This window comes from Haliotis asinina, chromosome 11 (assembly GCF_037392515.1).
Source record: "Haliotis asinina isolate JCU_RB_2024 chromosome 11, JCU_Hal_asi_v2, whole genome shotgun sequence".
NCBI lineage: Eukaryota > Metazoa > Mollusca > Gastropoda > Lepetellida > Haliotidae > Haliotis > Haliotis asinina.
The window spans coordinates 12446118-12463117 of NC_090290.1; the positions used below are offsets into that span (position 1 = coordinate 12446118).

At 39.7% G+C, this 17000-nt stretch overlaps 1 protein-coding gene across 1 annotated transcript in view; it reads left to right on the forward strand.

The window, feature by feature from the left end:
• Positions 1-17000, forward strand: part of LOC137256516 (serine/threonine-protein phosphatase 6 regulatory ankyrin repeat subunit B-like) — a 67413-nt gene that overhangs the window by 37393 nt on the left and 13020 nt on the right. Inside the window, exons 3-5 of the mRNA XM_067794357.1 lie at positions 5942-6104; positions 7392-7543; positions 9158-9276. Of these exons, the coding sequence (XP_067650458.1) occupies positions 5942-6104; positions 7392-7543; positions 9158-9276 (434 nt within the window). The remainder of the gene's footprint in view (positions 1-5941; positions 6105-7391; positions 7544-9157; positions 9277-17000) is intronic.

The window sequence follows — 17000 nt, forward strand, 5'->3', positions numbered from 1 at the left end:
CGGTTCAACCAATAGGTCATGCCAAGCCCTGTGCAAGGATTATAAATATATGTATCATTGCACAAACTTAATTTTGGTCTTGGCGTCATTGCCTAGAACATTTTTTATTTTGAATTATGTTGTTTTGAACTTTGCCTAGAGTCTTATGCCCAGAAGGCGATGGCCCATGGGCCAGTCTGGTGGATTAATTATTCATAATTGTACTACTGGAGTATATCATCCGGGTATCCTTGGTGCTGCAATTTGGAGACCCATTTGTTTTATCATTGACCTTGTTATACTCCGTGGTGGGTGGGGAGCTCGGATTATGAACCATATGACACCAACCGTAGCTTATGAAATTCCCCTTAAAAACAAAACGTCCACTTGAAATTGATCAGGTTGATACTGATCACAGACTGTCTCTATGGATTGAGTATTGACCACGTTTCCTTGTGATTGAGACTCCTGACAAGACACCGTTAAAGCTGAACCCTTTTGCAGTATCTAAGGTATTTAGGGTATTGCTTCGGATGTTAAGAACATCAGACGTTTACGTTCGGGTGCGCTGCTTGTTGAGTGCGGCAAGAAACAACTAGTAACCGATCTGATGAGTACTGAATTGTGGGCATTACGGTCACGGTCTCTGCTCACTAAACCGTGAACACAAGTAAAGGTATCGTCAGAGATCGTGATCGACCGTTTGCTGATATGTCAGAACTTGACATAGCATGAGAAATGAAAGATCAAGGTGTGCTGTATGTACAGCGCTTTTCAATCAGAAAAAACAATGAAACATTTCAAACCAATACCTATCTGTTTTCCTTTTCATCGCCAAATGCTCCCAAATCAGTGAAGGCGGGTTACTGAAATATCCAAGTTGAAACACATATCCCCACTGAGGTGTTTTAAATGCCAGAAATATGAACATGGCGTAAGTACCTGTACATTGTTGTGTGTGCTCACTGTGGTGAGAAGACACACACAACAGAAGATTGTGACAGTGATTTTACAAAATGCACCAACTGCTCAGGCGATCATTCATCTTCTTCGAAACAGTGTCCTATTTGTAAGGAGCAAATAGCGATTAACAAAATAAAGTTTACCCAAAATATCTCTTTTGTCTGAGGCAAAGAAACTGGTGAAGAAATCTGACCTTCCAGAAAGTTATGCTACAGTAGCAAAATCTAGCTCTAAGATAACAAGATTATCCACAGGATGCCGAACTACCTTGACATGGATTAGTGCCGACACTCCACAGGTTTTATACCCTGCTATATTATGCCAGACTAAGGCATCACTTCCTAGTACATCAAAGTCTTATTCTGATCATAAATCATCTTCAGTCACGCTCCCAGTCTCTTTAACATCTGATCGACAAAACATTTGTTAAAACTAACCCCAAACCTATGTCTGATGCTTCAAAACAACAAATTAGAAGTCAGTTGTTCAACAAATATGGATCTCTTGACGACATGGACGTATCTGAAAACGTCCATTCTAGGGCACAAAGCTTTTGTCGCCCTCCAGAAAGTGCAGGGTAGGTCCCTGATACCTGATAATATCCTCCCCCTCCCCCCCCCCCCACACACACAAGATGGTTTATTCCAATAAAACTGTACAGTGGAACAGCAGATGACTTAGGATTAATTTACATGAATTACAGCTAATAGTCCAACATTTTACACCTTCTACAAATTTCGTCACTGCAAAGCATATCATTGCTTTTCACCTCCAGATGATAAGGCCACGGTAGGATCTTCCATTCTAGTCAAAGAGAACATTATCCATAGCCCCGTTTCACTTAATACTAATCTGCAGGCCTTTGCAGTACGACTGACTTTGCATGTTCCGTTTACATTATGCTCTCTCTATATCTCTCCGTCTCTGTCGTTTCACAAAACCGTTCTTCAACTCTATGTGACCACCTCCCTGTATTTTAATGGAGCTTTCAATGGGCACAACCCAGGGAAAAGAGTAACTGGGCTTTATTTGCAACACTGTGTGCTGCAAAACTTACACCTGAACGTTTTATTGACGTTCCTGATGCCATTAAATGCATTTCTGATGCATTGAACTCTATAGATGATGGGTGTATACCAAATTCCTCTGCAGTTCCACACATAGGAAAACCATGGTTCACAGAAGATAGCCAGCAAGCTAGGAGGGCAAGGGAAAAAGCAGAAAATTATTTCCGATATTGCGAATAAACTGGGCGAAACTCTTGCCAAACACTCTTCCTCTTCTAATTATGTACCTAAATTCCACCAATACCAAAAACAACTAGAAAATAATACTATTAACTTCAGTTCAGATAATGGGGAAGACTACTAATAAATATTTTCTATTCATGAACTCCATACTGCTCTTGATCAAGCTCATGACACTGCTACAGGAGATGATGACATATATTATCAACTCCAGAAGCACTTACCAGAATCCTGTTTAGAGACGCTCTTATATATTTCTGATAATATTTGGACTTCAGGGAAATTCCCTTCTTCATGGCGTGGTGCTATAGTAGTACCAATACCTAAACCTGGACGTGATCATACAGATCCATCCAATTATCATTGGATTTCAGTTTCATTAACTAGCTGTGTTTGCAAGACCATGGAACGCATGATAAATAAAGTACCTGTTTGGTACTTGGAAACAAATAACCTCATAACAGATATACAGTGTACCGTGGTTTCCGTAAAAGTACTGTCGATCACCTCGTGCGACTGGAATCATTTGTGAAAAATGCGTTGATTAATAAACAACATGCTGTGTCCATCATTTTTTATCTCGAAACAGCATATGACACAACCTGGAAGTATGGTATTTTAAGAGATTTACATGATTTCGGCTTGCAAGGTCGTTTGCCTGAATTTGTAGCCAAATTTTTTAAATGAAAGACAATTTCAGGTCCGTGTTAGTTCTACCCTGTCTGATCATTACAATCAGGATCAGGGTGTTCCACAAGGCAGTATTTTGTCTGTCACTCCTTTAAGCATAAAGATCAACAGTTTATCTAAAGATTTCAACGATTTAATGGATGGATCGTTATTTGTGGATGATTTTAATATTTCTTGTCTTGGGGAAAATTAACCATTGAACGGCAACTACAGTTGTGTTTAAACAAAATAGATAAATGGTATCTTGAAAAAGGCTTAAAATTTTCTAAATCAAAAACCAATTGTATACACTTGTCGTAAATACAAACCCCATAAGGACCCAGAACTATTTCTAAGTGGTATCGCAATCAAAGTGGTCAAGGAGGTCAAGTTCTTGGAACTTATTTTCGATTCACATTGACCTTTTTGTCGCATATTAAATCCCTTAAAGCTAAATGCCAGAAGGCACTCGATTTATTAAAGGTTGTTTCTAATTTAAAATGGGAAGGGGGTCAAACTACCCTTCTTCACTTACGTAGATCACTGGTGCGATCTAAACTTGATTACGGCTCCGTCGTATATGGTGGAGCTTGTCAAAACAACCTAAAACTACGTGATTCTGTGCGCCACCGAGGCCTAAGACTTTGTCTTGGTTCCTTTAGAACGGTCTTTACGTTAAAGCTGATGAGCCTTCTTTCAACCAATTCTTTACAATACATTATTATATTAGCTTCTAATGAGTCTCATCCTGCATTTAATTGTGTCTTTAATTCTCTTTATGGGGATTTATATAACAAAAAGGCTTCCTTTGTTCCGCCTCTTGGGCTTAGAATTAAGCCATTTCTTGCTGCTTCTAGCATTGAACTAGAAAATATAGCTCCTTCCCGTCTTCTTTCTTCTCCTCCTTGGCAATTGATTAGGCCACAAGTTGACCTAACATTAACTACATTTTAAGAATCAGAAACGAATGAATTACAATATAAACAAGAATAAACTATTAAATTAAAACATAATTTATTATTTGTGGATGATTTTAATATTTCTTGTCGTGCTACAAATATGCACACTATTGAACGACAACTGCAGTTGTGTCTAAACAGAATAAATAAATGGTGTCTTGAAAACGGCTTTAAATTTTTCAAATCAAAAACTAATTGCATACACTTTTGTAGAAAATATAAGCCTCATAAGGACCCTGAACTATCTTTAAATGGCACTCCCATCAAAGTTGTAAAGGAGGCCAAGTTTTTGGGTTTAATTTGCGATTCTCATTTAACGTTCTTACCACACATTAAATCCCTTAAAGCTAAATGCCTGAATGCAATAGACTTGTTAATGGTTGTTTCAAATTCAAAGTGGGGAGGGGATCCAGTTACCCTCCTTCAATTATACAGATCATTAGTACGATTTAAACTTGATTGTGGTTCCATCGTATATGGTGGAGCCTGTAAAAGCAACCTTAAACTTTTAGATTCCGTCCACCACCAAGGTCTAAGACTTTGTCTTGGATCTTTCAGAACTTCGCCTGTTGACAGCCTTTATGTCAAGGCTGATGAGCCATCTCTTGATCAACGCCGTATAAAATTAGTAGTATATCACAAAACTATGTTCCAGTGCGTCAAATCCTGCATATGACCGTGTCTTCAATCCTCTCTATGGAGATTTGTATAATAAGAAATCTTCTCTTGTTCCACCTCTTGAGCTCAGGATTAAGCTGCCGGCATTGATCTGGTAAATATATCTCCTTCCTGTCTTCTTTCTTCTCCCCCTTGACAATTGGTTAGGGCAAAAGTCGATTTACCTTTAACTATTTTTGAGAAATCAGAAACGAATGAACTATGATATAAACAAGAATATTATCACTTAAAACATACATATAGCAATTATAAATCCTTATTTACAGAGGGATCCAAGGACGGTGGCGCAGTGGCTTGTGCCACTTTCATTGGACCCAGATTACCAGATTATAGTTCTATTTTTACAGCAGAAGCTAACGTCATATTAACAGCTCTTAAATATATTCAAAGACACCCTAAACATAAACAGTATGTAATCTTTTCAGACTCTCTTTCTTGCCTTCAGTCTATCCACTTTCATTTGAAATTATTGAACTGTATAAGACATCGTCTTTTGTTGGTTACCCAGTCACCTAGGCATTTCCGGTAACACAATGGCCGATCATTATGCCAGGGCACCACTCAACAAATCTGTTACACTTCTTATTCCCTACTGATTACAAAGCTAGAACTTACATCCGTGATCTGATACAGAAGAAGTGGGACATCCAAGTAGGTATACATACATTACATGAAATAAAACCCTACATTAGTTACACCTACTTGGGCTGTCAGTCCAGATTTGAAGAGGTTACTTTACATCGATGTCGTATTGGCCATACTAGATATACTCATGCATACTTGTTGGAAGGTGAGGATCCTCCCTTTTGCATCCCTTGTGATGAAAGAGTCACGATCAAGCATATCCTGCTTGAATTCTCCATTACAACGGATAAGTATTTTACGGTTAAAACAATAAAAGACCTCTTTTACACAGCTCTCATTCAATTATTGTTTTTTTTAAAGGAAATTGATTTTTTTGTTGAATTATGAGTAATATGTTATGTAAATATATGTATTTTAATGATTGGTAGTTTAGATAAGTAACTTGATTTGTTAGTGGTTGTACCCTCAAAGGGGGGGAAGAAGTGTAAAATTATTGTCCTCCTGAGAGGGTACGTAAGTCTCAAAACATTCCATGTACATTTAGACTTTCCACTGTTTCTAATCGTATTATATGTGTATTTTGAATTTGTGGCTGGGTGTGACTAAAGTGCTAACATCTGAAGGGGGATGGTGTAAATTATTGTACTCCTGAGGACGTTTTCATCTTTTCATCTTTATTGTATAAACTGTTTTTCGCCACGACATGGCTCAGATATTGCCGATGTGACGTTAAATATTATCTCAAAACATTAGGGAGAGGCTGTAGGATTTAACTTTTGCATATCACCATTTGCTAAAATCCATGCTGGTTTATACTGTAGAGACGTTATGCAATGAGTGATGCTAACATGTTCCTAACAGATAAGACGAAAACCTGTACTGAGAGACCTCCACAACATGACCTTGCCAAACAGGAAACATTCGCTACCAGCCCACTTCACGACGCCTGTAAGAATGGGAACCTGATCATAGTGCGACATATCCTGTTCCAGAGTTTGGTAGACATCAACAGAAGAGACATAAAGTATGGAAGAACACCACTCATGGTGGCAGCAAAGAATGGACACAGTGAAATATTTGAGTTTCTGCTGAGAAAAGGGGCTAATGTGTCACACGTTGATTTTAACGGTGACAACACCCTGCACTGGGCCTGCATTTGGGGACATGTAGGTATGGTGAGGGCTGTACTCTCACAACACAGTCTTGATGTTGACAGTAGGGGAAAGTATGGCAGAACTCCACTGATGACGACTGTACTTAGAGGACACAGAAAAGTAGTTGACGTTCTCGTAGAAATGGGAGCTAACGTGTCAATAAGTGATGATAATGGCGACAGTATCCTGCACTTCGCTTGCAGAGGGGGACATGCAGATATGGTGAGGTATGTACTCTCAAGCTTCAGAGTTGACATTAATAGTAGAAGCAAGTCGGGAAAAACTTCCCTGATGATGACCGCATATTATGGAGACAGACACGTATTTGATGCTCTGTTGGATTTGGGGGCTAATGTGTCACATGTAGATGATCAGGGTGACAATGTCCTGCACTATGCCAGCAGAGGGGGACATGTGGGTATGGTGAGGTATGTATTCTCAAAGTGCAATGTTGATATTAACAGTAGAAGTACTTCCGGAAAGACTCCCCTAATGACGAGCGTATATCATGGCCACAGAGTGGTATTTGATGTTCTTGTGGGACTGGGGGCTAACGTATCAATCGATGATGTTAATGGCGACAGTGTCATGCACTCGGCTTGTAGAGGAGGGCATGTGAATATGGTGAGGCATGTACTCTCAAGTTGCAGCATTGATATTAATAGAAGAAGCAAGTCGGGAAAATCATTCCTGATGACAACCGCATATTATGGATACATGGGCGTATTTGATGTTCTTGTGGGTATGGGTGCTAATGTGTCACACGTGGATGATGACAGTGACAATGTCCTGCACTATGCCAGTAGAGCGGGGCATGTGGGTATGGTGAAACATCTACTCTTAAAGTACAATGTTGATATTAACAGTAGGGGTAGGAATGGAAGAACTCCCCTGATGGCTACTGTATATCGTGGACACATAGACCTATTTACATACCTCGCGAGTTTAGGAGCTAATGCGTCATGTGTTGATGATCACGGAGACAACATACTTCATCATGCGTCAGTTGGGGGACATGCAAAGATGGTTCAGTATATCATATCACAGAACATGGTGGACATTAACAGCAGAGGAAGATACGGAAGGACACCATTGATGAGAGCGGCATATTATGGGGAAAAGGAAGCATTCGATGTACTTTTGAGTAGTGGTTGCAGAAATGACTTAGTGGATGTCGACGGTCACACCATCCTTCATCTGGCCTCCTTAGGGGGACGTGTGGAGATGGTGAAGTACATCCTCTCGCACAATATGGCCGACATTAACGCTACGAACAAGGATGGGGACACAGCAGCCATTCTAGCAAACCGTACAGGTCATCACGCGTGTTATCGCTGTCTTGTTTTACATGACTGTTCAGAGAACAGTGACCATTGACCCATTTCCTCTCTCAAACTACTTGTGGTTGCCATGTGCATACTGTAAGGCTTAGTGTTTCTTGATAAGGTTAAAGAATACGTGTTAAAATTTGCCGTGTAAAGAGTCATGGTGTTTGGTAGTTAACAATGGTGAGTTTGAAGAATGTAAAATACCATTATAACCGTCGTGTGATGAGTCTCACAGTGTGTGATTGAGTAAGTGCGTTAGTATTTGAGGTCACACTGAGATTGTTTCAGCCATATCGTGACTGAACCATTTCATACATTGACGGAACAAATGAGCAAGTCACACCGGTGACCACACAGACGTTGTTAGTACGGCCTGCATAGTATATCCCAGCTGGATTCCCACCATTTCTCAGATTTCAAATATTCAGCGCTGACAGTACAACGAGTGAATGAATTACGTTATATAGTCATATTGATATGGTGACTAAAACAGGTCCTTACTTGTTATAACGAAAAGTCATCTGTGAACGAAGATAGTAAAGTAACTTATCCTCATAGATCGGGATCAAAAACTCTTACTTTAAGAGTATGCTACTATTGAGGGCACAGCTATGTAGAAAAGCCTATAGATCGCCTGCAAATGAAGGTAGATCGCCAGGCTCGAAATAAATAACGTTATCAAACGGATCGTAGACAGAATTCTCTTTCTATTAAAAATGCAATAGTGAAATGGGGTTGAATGATAAATATCCTTCACAGTTATTACACTGCAGTATTGATGGGAAAATCAATAGTCAATCAGTAGATGTTTGACCATTATTACTTTCATCACATGAGATACAGAATGGAGAACACTCACCTTTTAATACATATTCATGTATATATCTTGTACGGCTAATGCGAAATAAACGAAAAACGATATCCTCAGATCTGGATTGACATCCTGAGTATTTCGATAGTCCGTTTTATTTGATATTATATCTTAATACTTACCTGCATTATATAATGAGTAAAAAAAGAAACTTCACATTCTTTGTTCAGGGCACTATATAAGAACAGGAGATGGTAAGATGGCTAAATTGTTATTGTTTCATTGCTGAGAACTGTGTGATGTACTCGATTTACTGACAGAGCCACAATCAGTCCCATTAGGCTACACCGCCGATCCAAAACATGGGTATACAGAATGTCATGTCACAAGAATAAAAATACGAAATTTCCCATTTCAATATTGTGTATGTCTGCCCCGTGCACTCACCACTGCCAAACACCGTCTCCTCATCGACTGACAGATGCTTGTGAACAAGTGGTTGGGATTCTGTGCCATTGCTCTTGCAAGACAGCGCCAAGTTCCTGCAAATTTTGAGGTCGGTGCTTATGACCACGAAGCCTTCTCCCAAGTGCATCCCACACGTGCTCTATTGGATTACGATCAGGAGACCCCGATGGCCAGTCCAAGTCTGCTGATGAACGCTGGAACTGTAGATGTGGATCATGAGCCGTCATGAAAGGAACGAGTTTAAGGGTTAGCACCTGGTCGCGGTAAGCAGCAGCTGTGAGATTTCCACGGATAACCAGAATGGTTGTTCCCACAGAAAGCACCCCACGCCATGCAACTTCCGCCCCCGAATCTGTCGACTTCCTGTGCACAACATCAGGCATACCGTTCACGACGTCGTCTCCAGAGTCTATGCCTGCCGTCCGCGAATCTGAGGTAAACCTGGATTCATCGGTTAAGATAATCGCTTCTAGAGTCTAAAGTTATGGATCCCATTCCGGATACATAGATGTATCATCAGAGAAAAAATATTCATTATTTTTAAAAATTACATTTTGTGAAGTTTCTTTTTTGACTCAGTACACATGTGGTACAAATGTAAGATCTAATCACGATTTTATAATCGGAGTATGGCAAAACCACTGACGTGTTTAGACGTCTTGAAAGTGTAACAATATCTTTCACAGTTAAACATGCATAAACACCCACTAAGGTGCCAACATAACCAGTTTTCGTTATTTACAGTATTGATTTTAGTACAAATGTTAATTTTGCTCAATGATTGCATCTTACATGTTTCTGGTGAAATGTTTCACAGAGGACAATACTTGGTTTTATGACAGACACTGCTGCTGTAGCGTGTTCCATCTTGTAGGATATAGAACGGATCTCTTCATGACCAATGCCACGACCGAAGATCTGTGTGCTGTGCTGTGCTGTGCTGTGCTGTGCTGTGCTCAAAAACAACAACCATAAGATTGACAAATTATCTGTTTTACAACAGGTGAAAGGATTGTTGGTTCTTCACACCTCTCTACAATGAGGGGGTCAAAACGAATTGAGGTGACATTCTTCAGTTCTTCATAATTGCACACTTGTGTTAAAAACCTAGTCTTGTTATTTACTGTCCTTTGTTGACAGTAATGTACATTGTATATATACACTGATTTCTCACTCAACTCTGCGCAATGTCTGTGAACTGCTTTCAAGTCGACAGAGTAATTCTATTTGAATGACAAATAATATGGGCAATGATGTCAATGCCTTTTTCCAAAGACTCTATTATCAATATAATTCCAAAATGCTACCCAAGGTCCACACATGAACGGAACTACTAGAGTTTTGAAGAACTCACACTGACTCAACACGTGCGTATTATGAACTCAAAATCGTGCAGTAGATCATGCTTTTAGAGCATATTTCTTATGGACGTGGAAAATGTTTTGTCGTTCATATTTATTATTATGCTTTTGGAATAAAGTGTGTATGACTTTCCAATTTTAATTAAATGAATGTTCCAAAATCTATCTAGCATCATCATCAGGCAGATGTACCATGATTATCTTAGTGCAAACGTACTGATCACCAGTAAGCTTTAGAAATGAAACTTGTACCCTCGCGCAGTAGACTAAAGGATAAAAGTCAGACAACATCGCCTCCTAGAATATTTACACAGGAAATAAATAAACGTTTGAAGTATTTAAATATACATCAGCATATAAATCAAAAGAAGTGACGGACTGGGGTTTCCTTATATTAATCTTTTTAGATGACAAGTAGATTTATTGCTCTGAAAGAAGGCACTGTCGGAGTGAGTTAAGTGATTGAGTTAATATTTAACGTCACATCGGCAATGTCTAAGTCATGTCGTGACGAGAACATTTAATACTGAAATGAATTATATGTATAGTATAAAAACCTGTCAACGAAGGACTGTGAAACAATTAGAATATCACAAATGGAATTAAAACTAGCGTGGAAAGTTAAAACCTTTTTGGGACTTACGTACCCTCTTAGGAGGACAATAATTTCACAATACTTCAACCCTCATTGGCACCCATGAAGAGCCACCTCCTCGTGGTGTGTGCTGGGTAACGCTAAGTGCTCTTCTCCTGTGTGGACCCGGGACAGAATGTATCCACAGTACCCAATTGCTTGTCGACTAAATTGGGCAACCTGTTTGCCGTGGGTTGCGTCCCGTGTCAGTGGAGGACGGGATCCTGGTGGTTGAGAGCAGTTGGGCTTTTCACTGCGTTCCATTTGCCCAACACACCACTTCGGCCCTTACTTCACCTAGACGGGTGGTTGAATTGGCCCGATTCAACCAATCGGCTGGTCATCCCAAGCCCTGTGCATAGACTACATATGTGTCATTGCAGAAATCTGATTTGGAATTATTTTGAAGTTTGGTCTTGGCACTATTGGTAATCTGTAAATTTTAGTATTGTGAATTATGATCATATGAACTTTGCCTAGAGTCTTGTGCCGGAAGGCGATGGCTCATGGGCCAATCTGGTAGATTAATTTCTTATAATTCTTCGACTGGAGTATATCATTCGGATATCCTTGGTGCTACAAGCTGGAGTCCCGCTTGCTTTAGCATTGTCCTTGTGATACTCCGTGCTGGGTGGGGAGCTCGGATGATGAACCATATTACACTAACCATGGCTTATGAAATTCCACCCAAAAAGAACAAAACGTTCACTTGAAACTGACCCTGATGACACTGACCATAGACCGTCTGCATTGATTGAGTATTGGCCGCGTTACGTTGTGATTGAGACTCCTTACAAGACACCCTTAAAGCTTAACCCCTTTGCTGTCTCCAAAGGTATTCAAGGTATTGCTGGATTGCTGTGAAAAACATTAGACGATTACTTTCGGGTGCACTGTTAGTTCAATGTAGTAAAAAACAACAATCCACCAACCTGATGAACATCAAATCTTTCATGGGCATTCCCGTCACGGTGTCTGCTCACAAAACCCTGAACACAAGCAAAGGTATCGTTAGGGATCGAGACCGATTGTTTGACGATATGTCAGAACTTGATATAGGATCTGAAATGAAGGATCAAGGTGCACTCTACGTCAAGCGCTTTTCAACCCGGAGAAACAACGAAACCATCAAAACCAATACGTATCTGTTTACTTTTTCCTTTACAAATGCACTCAAAGTATACCCAAAACATCTCTTTTTCTGAAGCAAAAAAAAACTGGTGAAGAGATCTGACCTTACAGAAAGTTATGCTACAGTCGCAAAACCACCATCTGAGTCCAGATCTAAAATAACAAAATCATCTACAGGCTGCCAAACTACCTTGACTTGGGTCAATTGCGATTCTCCACAGCTTTTATCCCCTACTATGTCATCTCAGACTGAGGAATCACTTCCTGGAACATCAAAGTCTTCTTCTGATAATAAATCATCATCTCAGTCACACTCAAAGTCTCAGTCGACAGCTGATACTCTGGAAATTGGAAAAAATAAACCGGAGCCAAAGCCTGATCCTTCAAAACAACAAAGTGGCAGAGCTCATAAAGGGTCACAGAACAAAATTCAATTGTTCAACAAAATATGGGTCTCTTGAGGACATGGACGTTTCTGAACACGTCCATTCCAGGGCACATAGCTTGTCGCCCTCCAAAAGAGTGCGGGGTAGATCCCCAATAAATCCCCCAAAAGAGTTTATTCCAATAATATTGTACAGTGGAACTGCAGAGGATTGGGGACTAATTTACATGAATTACAGCTATTAGTCCAAGATTTTACACCTTCAGCGATATGTCTCCAAGAGACATATTTAAAACAAACAGATACATTTGACCTTCGTCATTTTAATGCATATCATTCTTTTTCACCTCCGGGTGATAGGCACCCGTGGCGAGCCACCTCCTCGTGGTGGGTGCTTGGTAATGCTAAGAGCTCGCCGACAGCCCCGTTGTGGACCCGGGGGGATATTTGGACCACCAACCCATTTGCCGTATGTGTCGGTCCTGTGTCACGGAGGAGGGGATCCTGGTAGTTGAGGACCTGTGTACTTGTTGCTCAATACACCACTCTGGCCCTGACTTCGCCTAGACGGGTGGTTTAATGGGCCCGGTTCAACCAATCGGCTGGTCATGCCAAGCCCTGTGCATGGACTACATATATATATGTCATTGCACAAATTTTATTTGGACTTATACTTTCTGTCTTTTCGTATTTGTTCATTGAGCTTTTGTGATTTTAAAATGCTTTTTGAAGTTCTGAACTTTTGCCTAGAGTCTTGTGCCAGAAGGCGGTGGCTCATGGGCCAATCTGGTAGATTAATTATTTATAATTCTTCTGCTGGAGTATATCATCCGGGTATCCTTGGTGCTACAAGCTGGAGTCCCGCTTGCTTTAGCATTGTCCTTGTGATACTCCGTGCTGGGTGGAGAGCTCGGATGATGAACCATATTACACTAACCATGGCTTATGAAACTCCAACAAAAAAACCCCAAAACGTCCACTTGATATTGACCCTGTTGATACTGACCATAGACCGTCTGCATCGATTGAATATTGGCCGAGTTTCCTTGTGATAGAGACTCCTGACAAGACACTGACAAAGCTTAACACCTTTGCTGTATCCAAGGGTATTCAAGGTATCGCAGGGGATGTGACAAACATTAGGCGCTTACGTTCAGGTGCACTGTTAATTGAATGCGGGAAAAAGCAACAATCTACCAACCTGATGAACATTACATCTTTCGTGGGCATTCCGGTCACGGTCTCTGCTCACAAACCTTGAACACGAGTAAAGGTATCGTTAGAGATCGGGATCAATTGTTTGCTGATATGTTGGAACTTGATATAGGATCTGAAATGAAAGATCAAGGTGTGCTCTATGTCAAGCGCTTTTCCACTCGCAGAAACAACGAAACCATCAAAACGAATGCGTACCTGTTTACTTTTTCATCTCCAATGGCTTCGGTTTACTTTTTACCGTTTCCTGACTATCAGCTGTCACAGACCAAAACTCAATTCTTCAATAAATACGGTTTCTTGAAGACATCCAAGATTTTATACCTTCAGCGATATGTCTCCAAGAGATATATTTAAAACAAACAGATACATTTGACCTTCGTCAATTTCATGCATATCATTGTTTTTCACCTCCTGGTGATAGGGCCACTGGCAGATCATCCATTCTAGCCAGACATTCAACGTTATTCAAAACCCTGTTCCACTTATTACTAACATGCAGGCTGTTGCAGTGAGAATTACTTTACATGTAGCGTTTACGCTATGCTCTCTTTATGTTTCGCCGTCTTCGACGTTTGCCAAAACTGATCTTCAAGCTCTACATGATCAACTCCCGAAGCCCTGTATTATAATGGGAGATTTAAATAGGCACAACCCACTCTGGGGAAGTGTAAATACAAACACTAAAGGGACATTGTTGGTGGACTTTCTTCTGACAATGATTTATGTATTTATAATGATGGTTCCAACACATATTTACACCCTGGTACAGGGACTTATTCTGCTCTCGACTTGTCATTCACGAATTCAGAACTGCTAAATGAATTCGAATGGTCAGTCCACGATGACCTTTGTGGAAGTGACCATTACTACTATACTAAAATCTGTAACTCCATCTGATGTTCCTCCATCATCAAGGCGGAATTTTAAAAGGGCTAACTGGGCTTTATATGAAAAACTGTGTGCTCCAAAACTTAAACCTGAACTTTTTATTGACGTTCCTGATGGTATTAAATGTTTTTCCGAGGAACTGAATTCCATAGGTGATGAGTGTATACTAAATTCCTCTGCAGTTCCACATTTTCGAAAACCATGGTTCAACGATGAGTACAAACAAGCTAGGAAGGCAAGGAAAAAAGCCGAACATTATTTCATCCTATGGTGCATAATTTAAATAAATTTAAAATTTTAAATGCTTAAGCACGGCGTACTTTTAAACAGAACAAACGCCAATTTTGGCAAAATTATGTATCCAAAATATATTCTCGGACACCCATGTCCAAGGTATGGAACATGGTCCAGAATATTAAAGGTAAAGGTACTTAATCTACTGTCCATCATCCTAAACATGGAGATCAGTTGCTTACGGATAAATCAGATATCGCAAATAAACTGGGCGAAACCCTCGCTATACACTCTTCCTCCTCTAACTATTTACCTAAATTCCAGCAGTATCGAAAAGAACAAAAAAAAGAAAACTTTAATTCCAACTCAGATAATGGAGAAGATTATAATGAAACGTTTTCTATTCATGAGCTCCATACTGTTCTTGATCAAGCTCATGATACTGCTACAGGAGCTGATAACATCCACTATCAACTCCTGAAGCATTTACCAGAATCCTGCCTAGAAACTCTTCTCAGTATTTGTGATGATATTGGGACATCGGGTAACTTTCCTCCGTCATGGCGTGACGCCATAGTAATACCAATACCTAAACCTGGACGTGATCATACGGATCCATCCAATTATCGACCTATCTCACTAACTAGCAGTGTTTGCAAGACCATGGAACGCATGATAAATAATCGACTTGTTTGGTACTTGGAAACTAATAACCTTATCACAGATATACAATGTGGTTTCTGTAAAAACAGAAGTACTGTCGATCACTTAGTGCGTTTAGAATCATTTGTGAAAAACGCGCTGATTAATAAACAACATGCTGTGTCTATCTTTTTTGATCTTGAGAAAGCATGTGACACAACCTGGAAATGTGGCATTTTAAGAGATTTACATGATTTCGGTTTGCGATGTCGTTTGCCTGAGTTCATACCCAAATTTTTAAATAACAGACAATTTCAAGTCCGCGTGGGTTCTACCCTGTCTGATCATTACAATCAGGATCAGGGTGTTCCACAAGGCAGTATTTTGTCTGTCACTCTTTTTAGCATCAAGATCAACAGTTTATCTAAAGTTTTAAACGATTTAATAGATGGATCTTTATTTGTGGATGATTTGAATATCTCTTGTCGTGGTAAAAATATGCATATTTTGTTGAACGGCAACTGCAGTTGTGTTTAAACAAAATAAATAAATGTCTTGAAAAAGGCTTTAAATTTTCTAAATCAAAAACCAATTGTATACACTTCTGTCGTAAATACAAACCCCATAAAGACCCAGAAGTATTTCTCAGTGGTACCCCAATCAAAGTGGTCAAGGAGGCCATGTTCTTGGGACTTATTTTCGACTTACCTTTTTAAATATTAAATCCGTTAAAGCCAAATGCCTGGAGGCACTCGATTTATTTCAAATTCAAAATGGGGAGGGGATCAAACTACCCTTCTTCACTTATATAGATCACTGGTCCGATCTAAACTTGATTACGACTCCATCGTATATGGTGGAGCTTGTCAAAGCAACCTAAAACTACTGGATTCTATCCATCACCATGGCCTAAGACTTTGTCTCGGTTCTTTTAGAACCTCTTCTATCGACAGTCTATACGTCGAAGCTGATGAGCCTTCTCTCAGCTTACGCCGTATAAAACTATCCTTACAATACATTACAAAATTAGCTTCTAATGAGTCTAATCCTGCATTTAATTGTGTCTTTAATCCTCTCTATGAGCATTTGTACAACAAAAAGTCTTAACTTGTTCCGCTTCTTGAGCTCAGAATTAAGCCGTTTCTTGCTGCTTCTAGCATTGAACTGGAAAATATAGCTCCTTCCCGTCTTCTTTCTTCCCCTCCTTGGCAGTTGGTTAGGCCTCAAGTTGACCAAACATTAACTACATTTAAAAGTCAGAAACGAATGAATTACAGTATAAACAAGAATATAATCAATCGAAACATAAATATAACAATTATAAATCCTTATTTACAGATGGGTCCAAGGACGGTGGCGCAGTGGCTGGTGCCACTGTCACTGGATCCAGAACAATATTTTCTAGATTACCAGATAATAGTTCTATTTTTACAGCAGAAGCAAACGCCATATTAACAGCTCTTAAATATATCCAAAGACACCCTAAACGTAAACGATATATAATCTATTCCGATTCTCTTTCTTGCCTTCAGGTTTTAAAAATATTTCTTGTAAACAGCCACTTTTAATAGAAATCATTGAATTGTATAATGATCTTGCCACTGGCCAATATGACATCGTCTTCTTTTGGTTTCTCAGCCATGTAGGAATCTCTGGTAACACATTG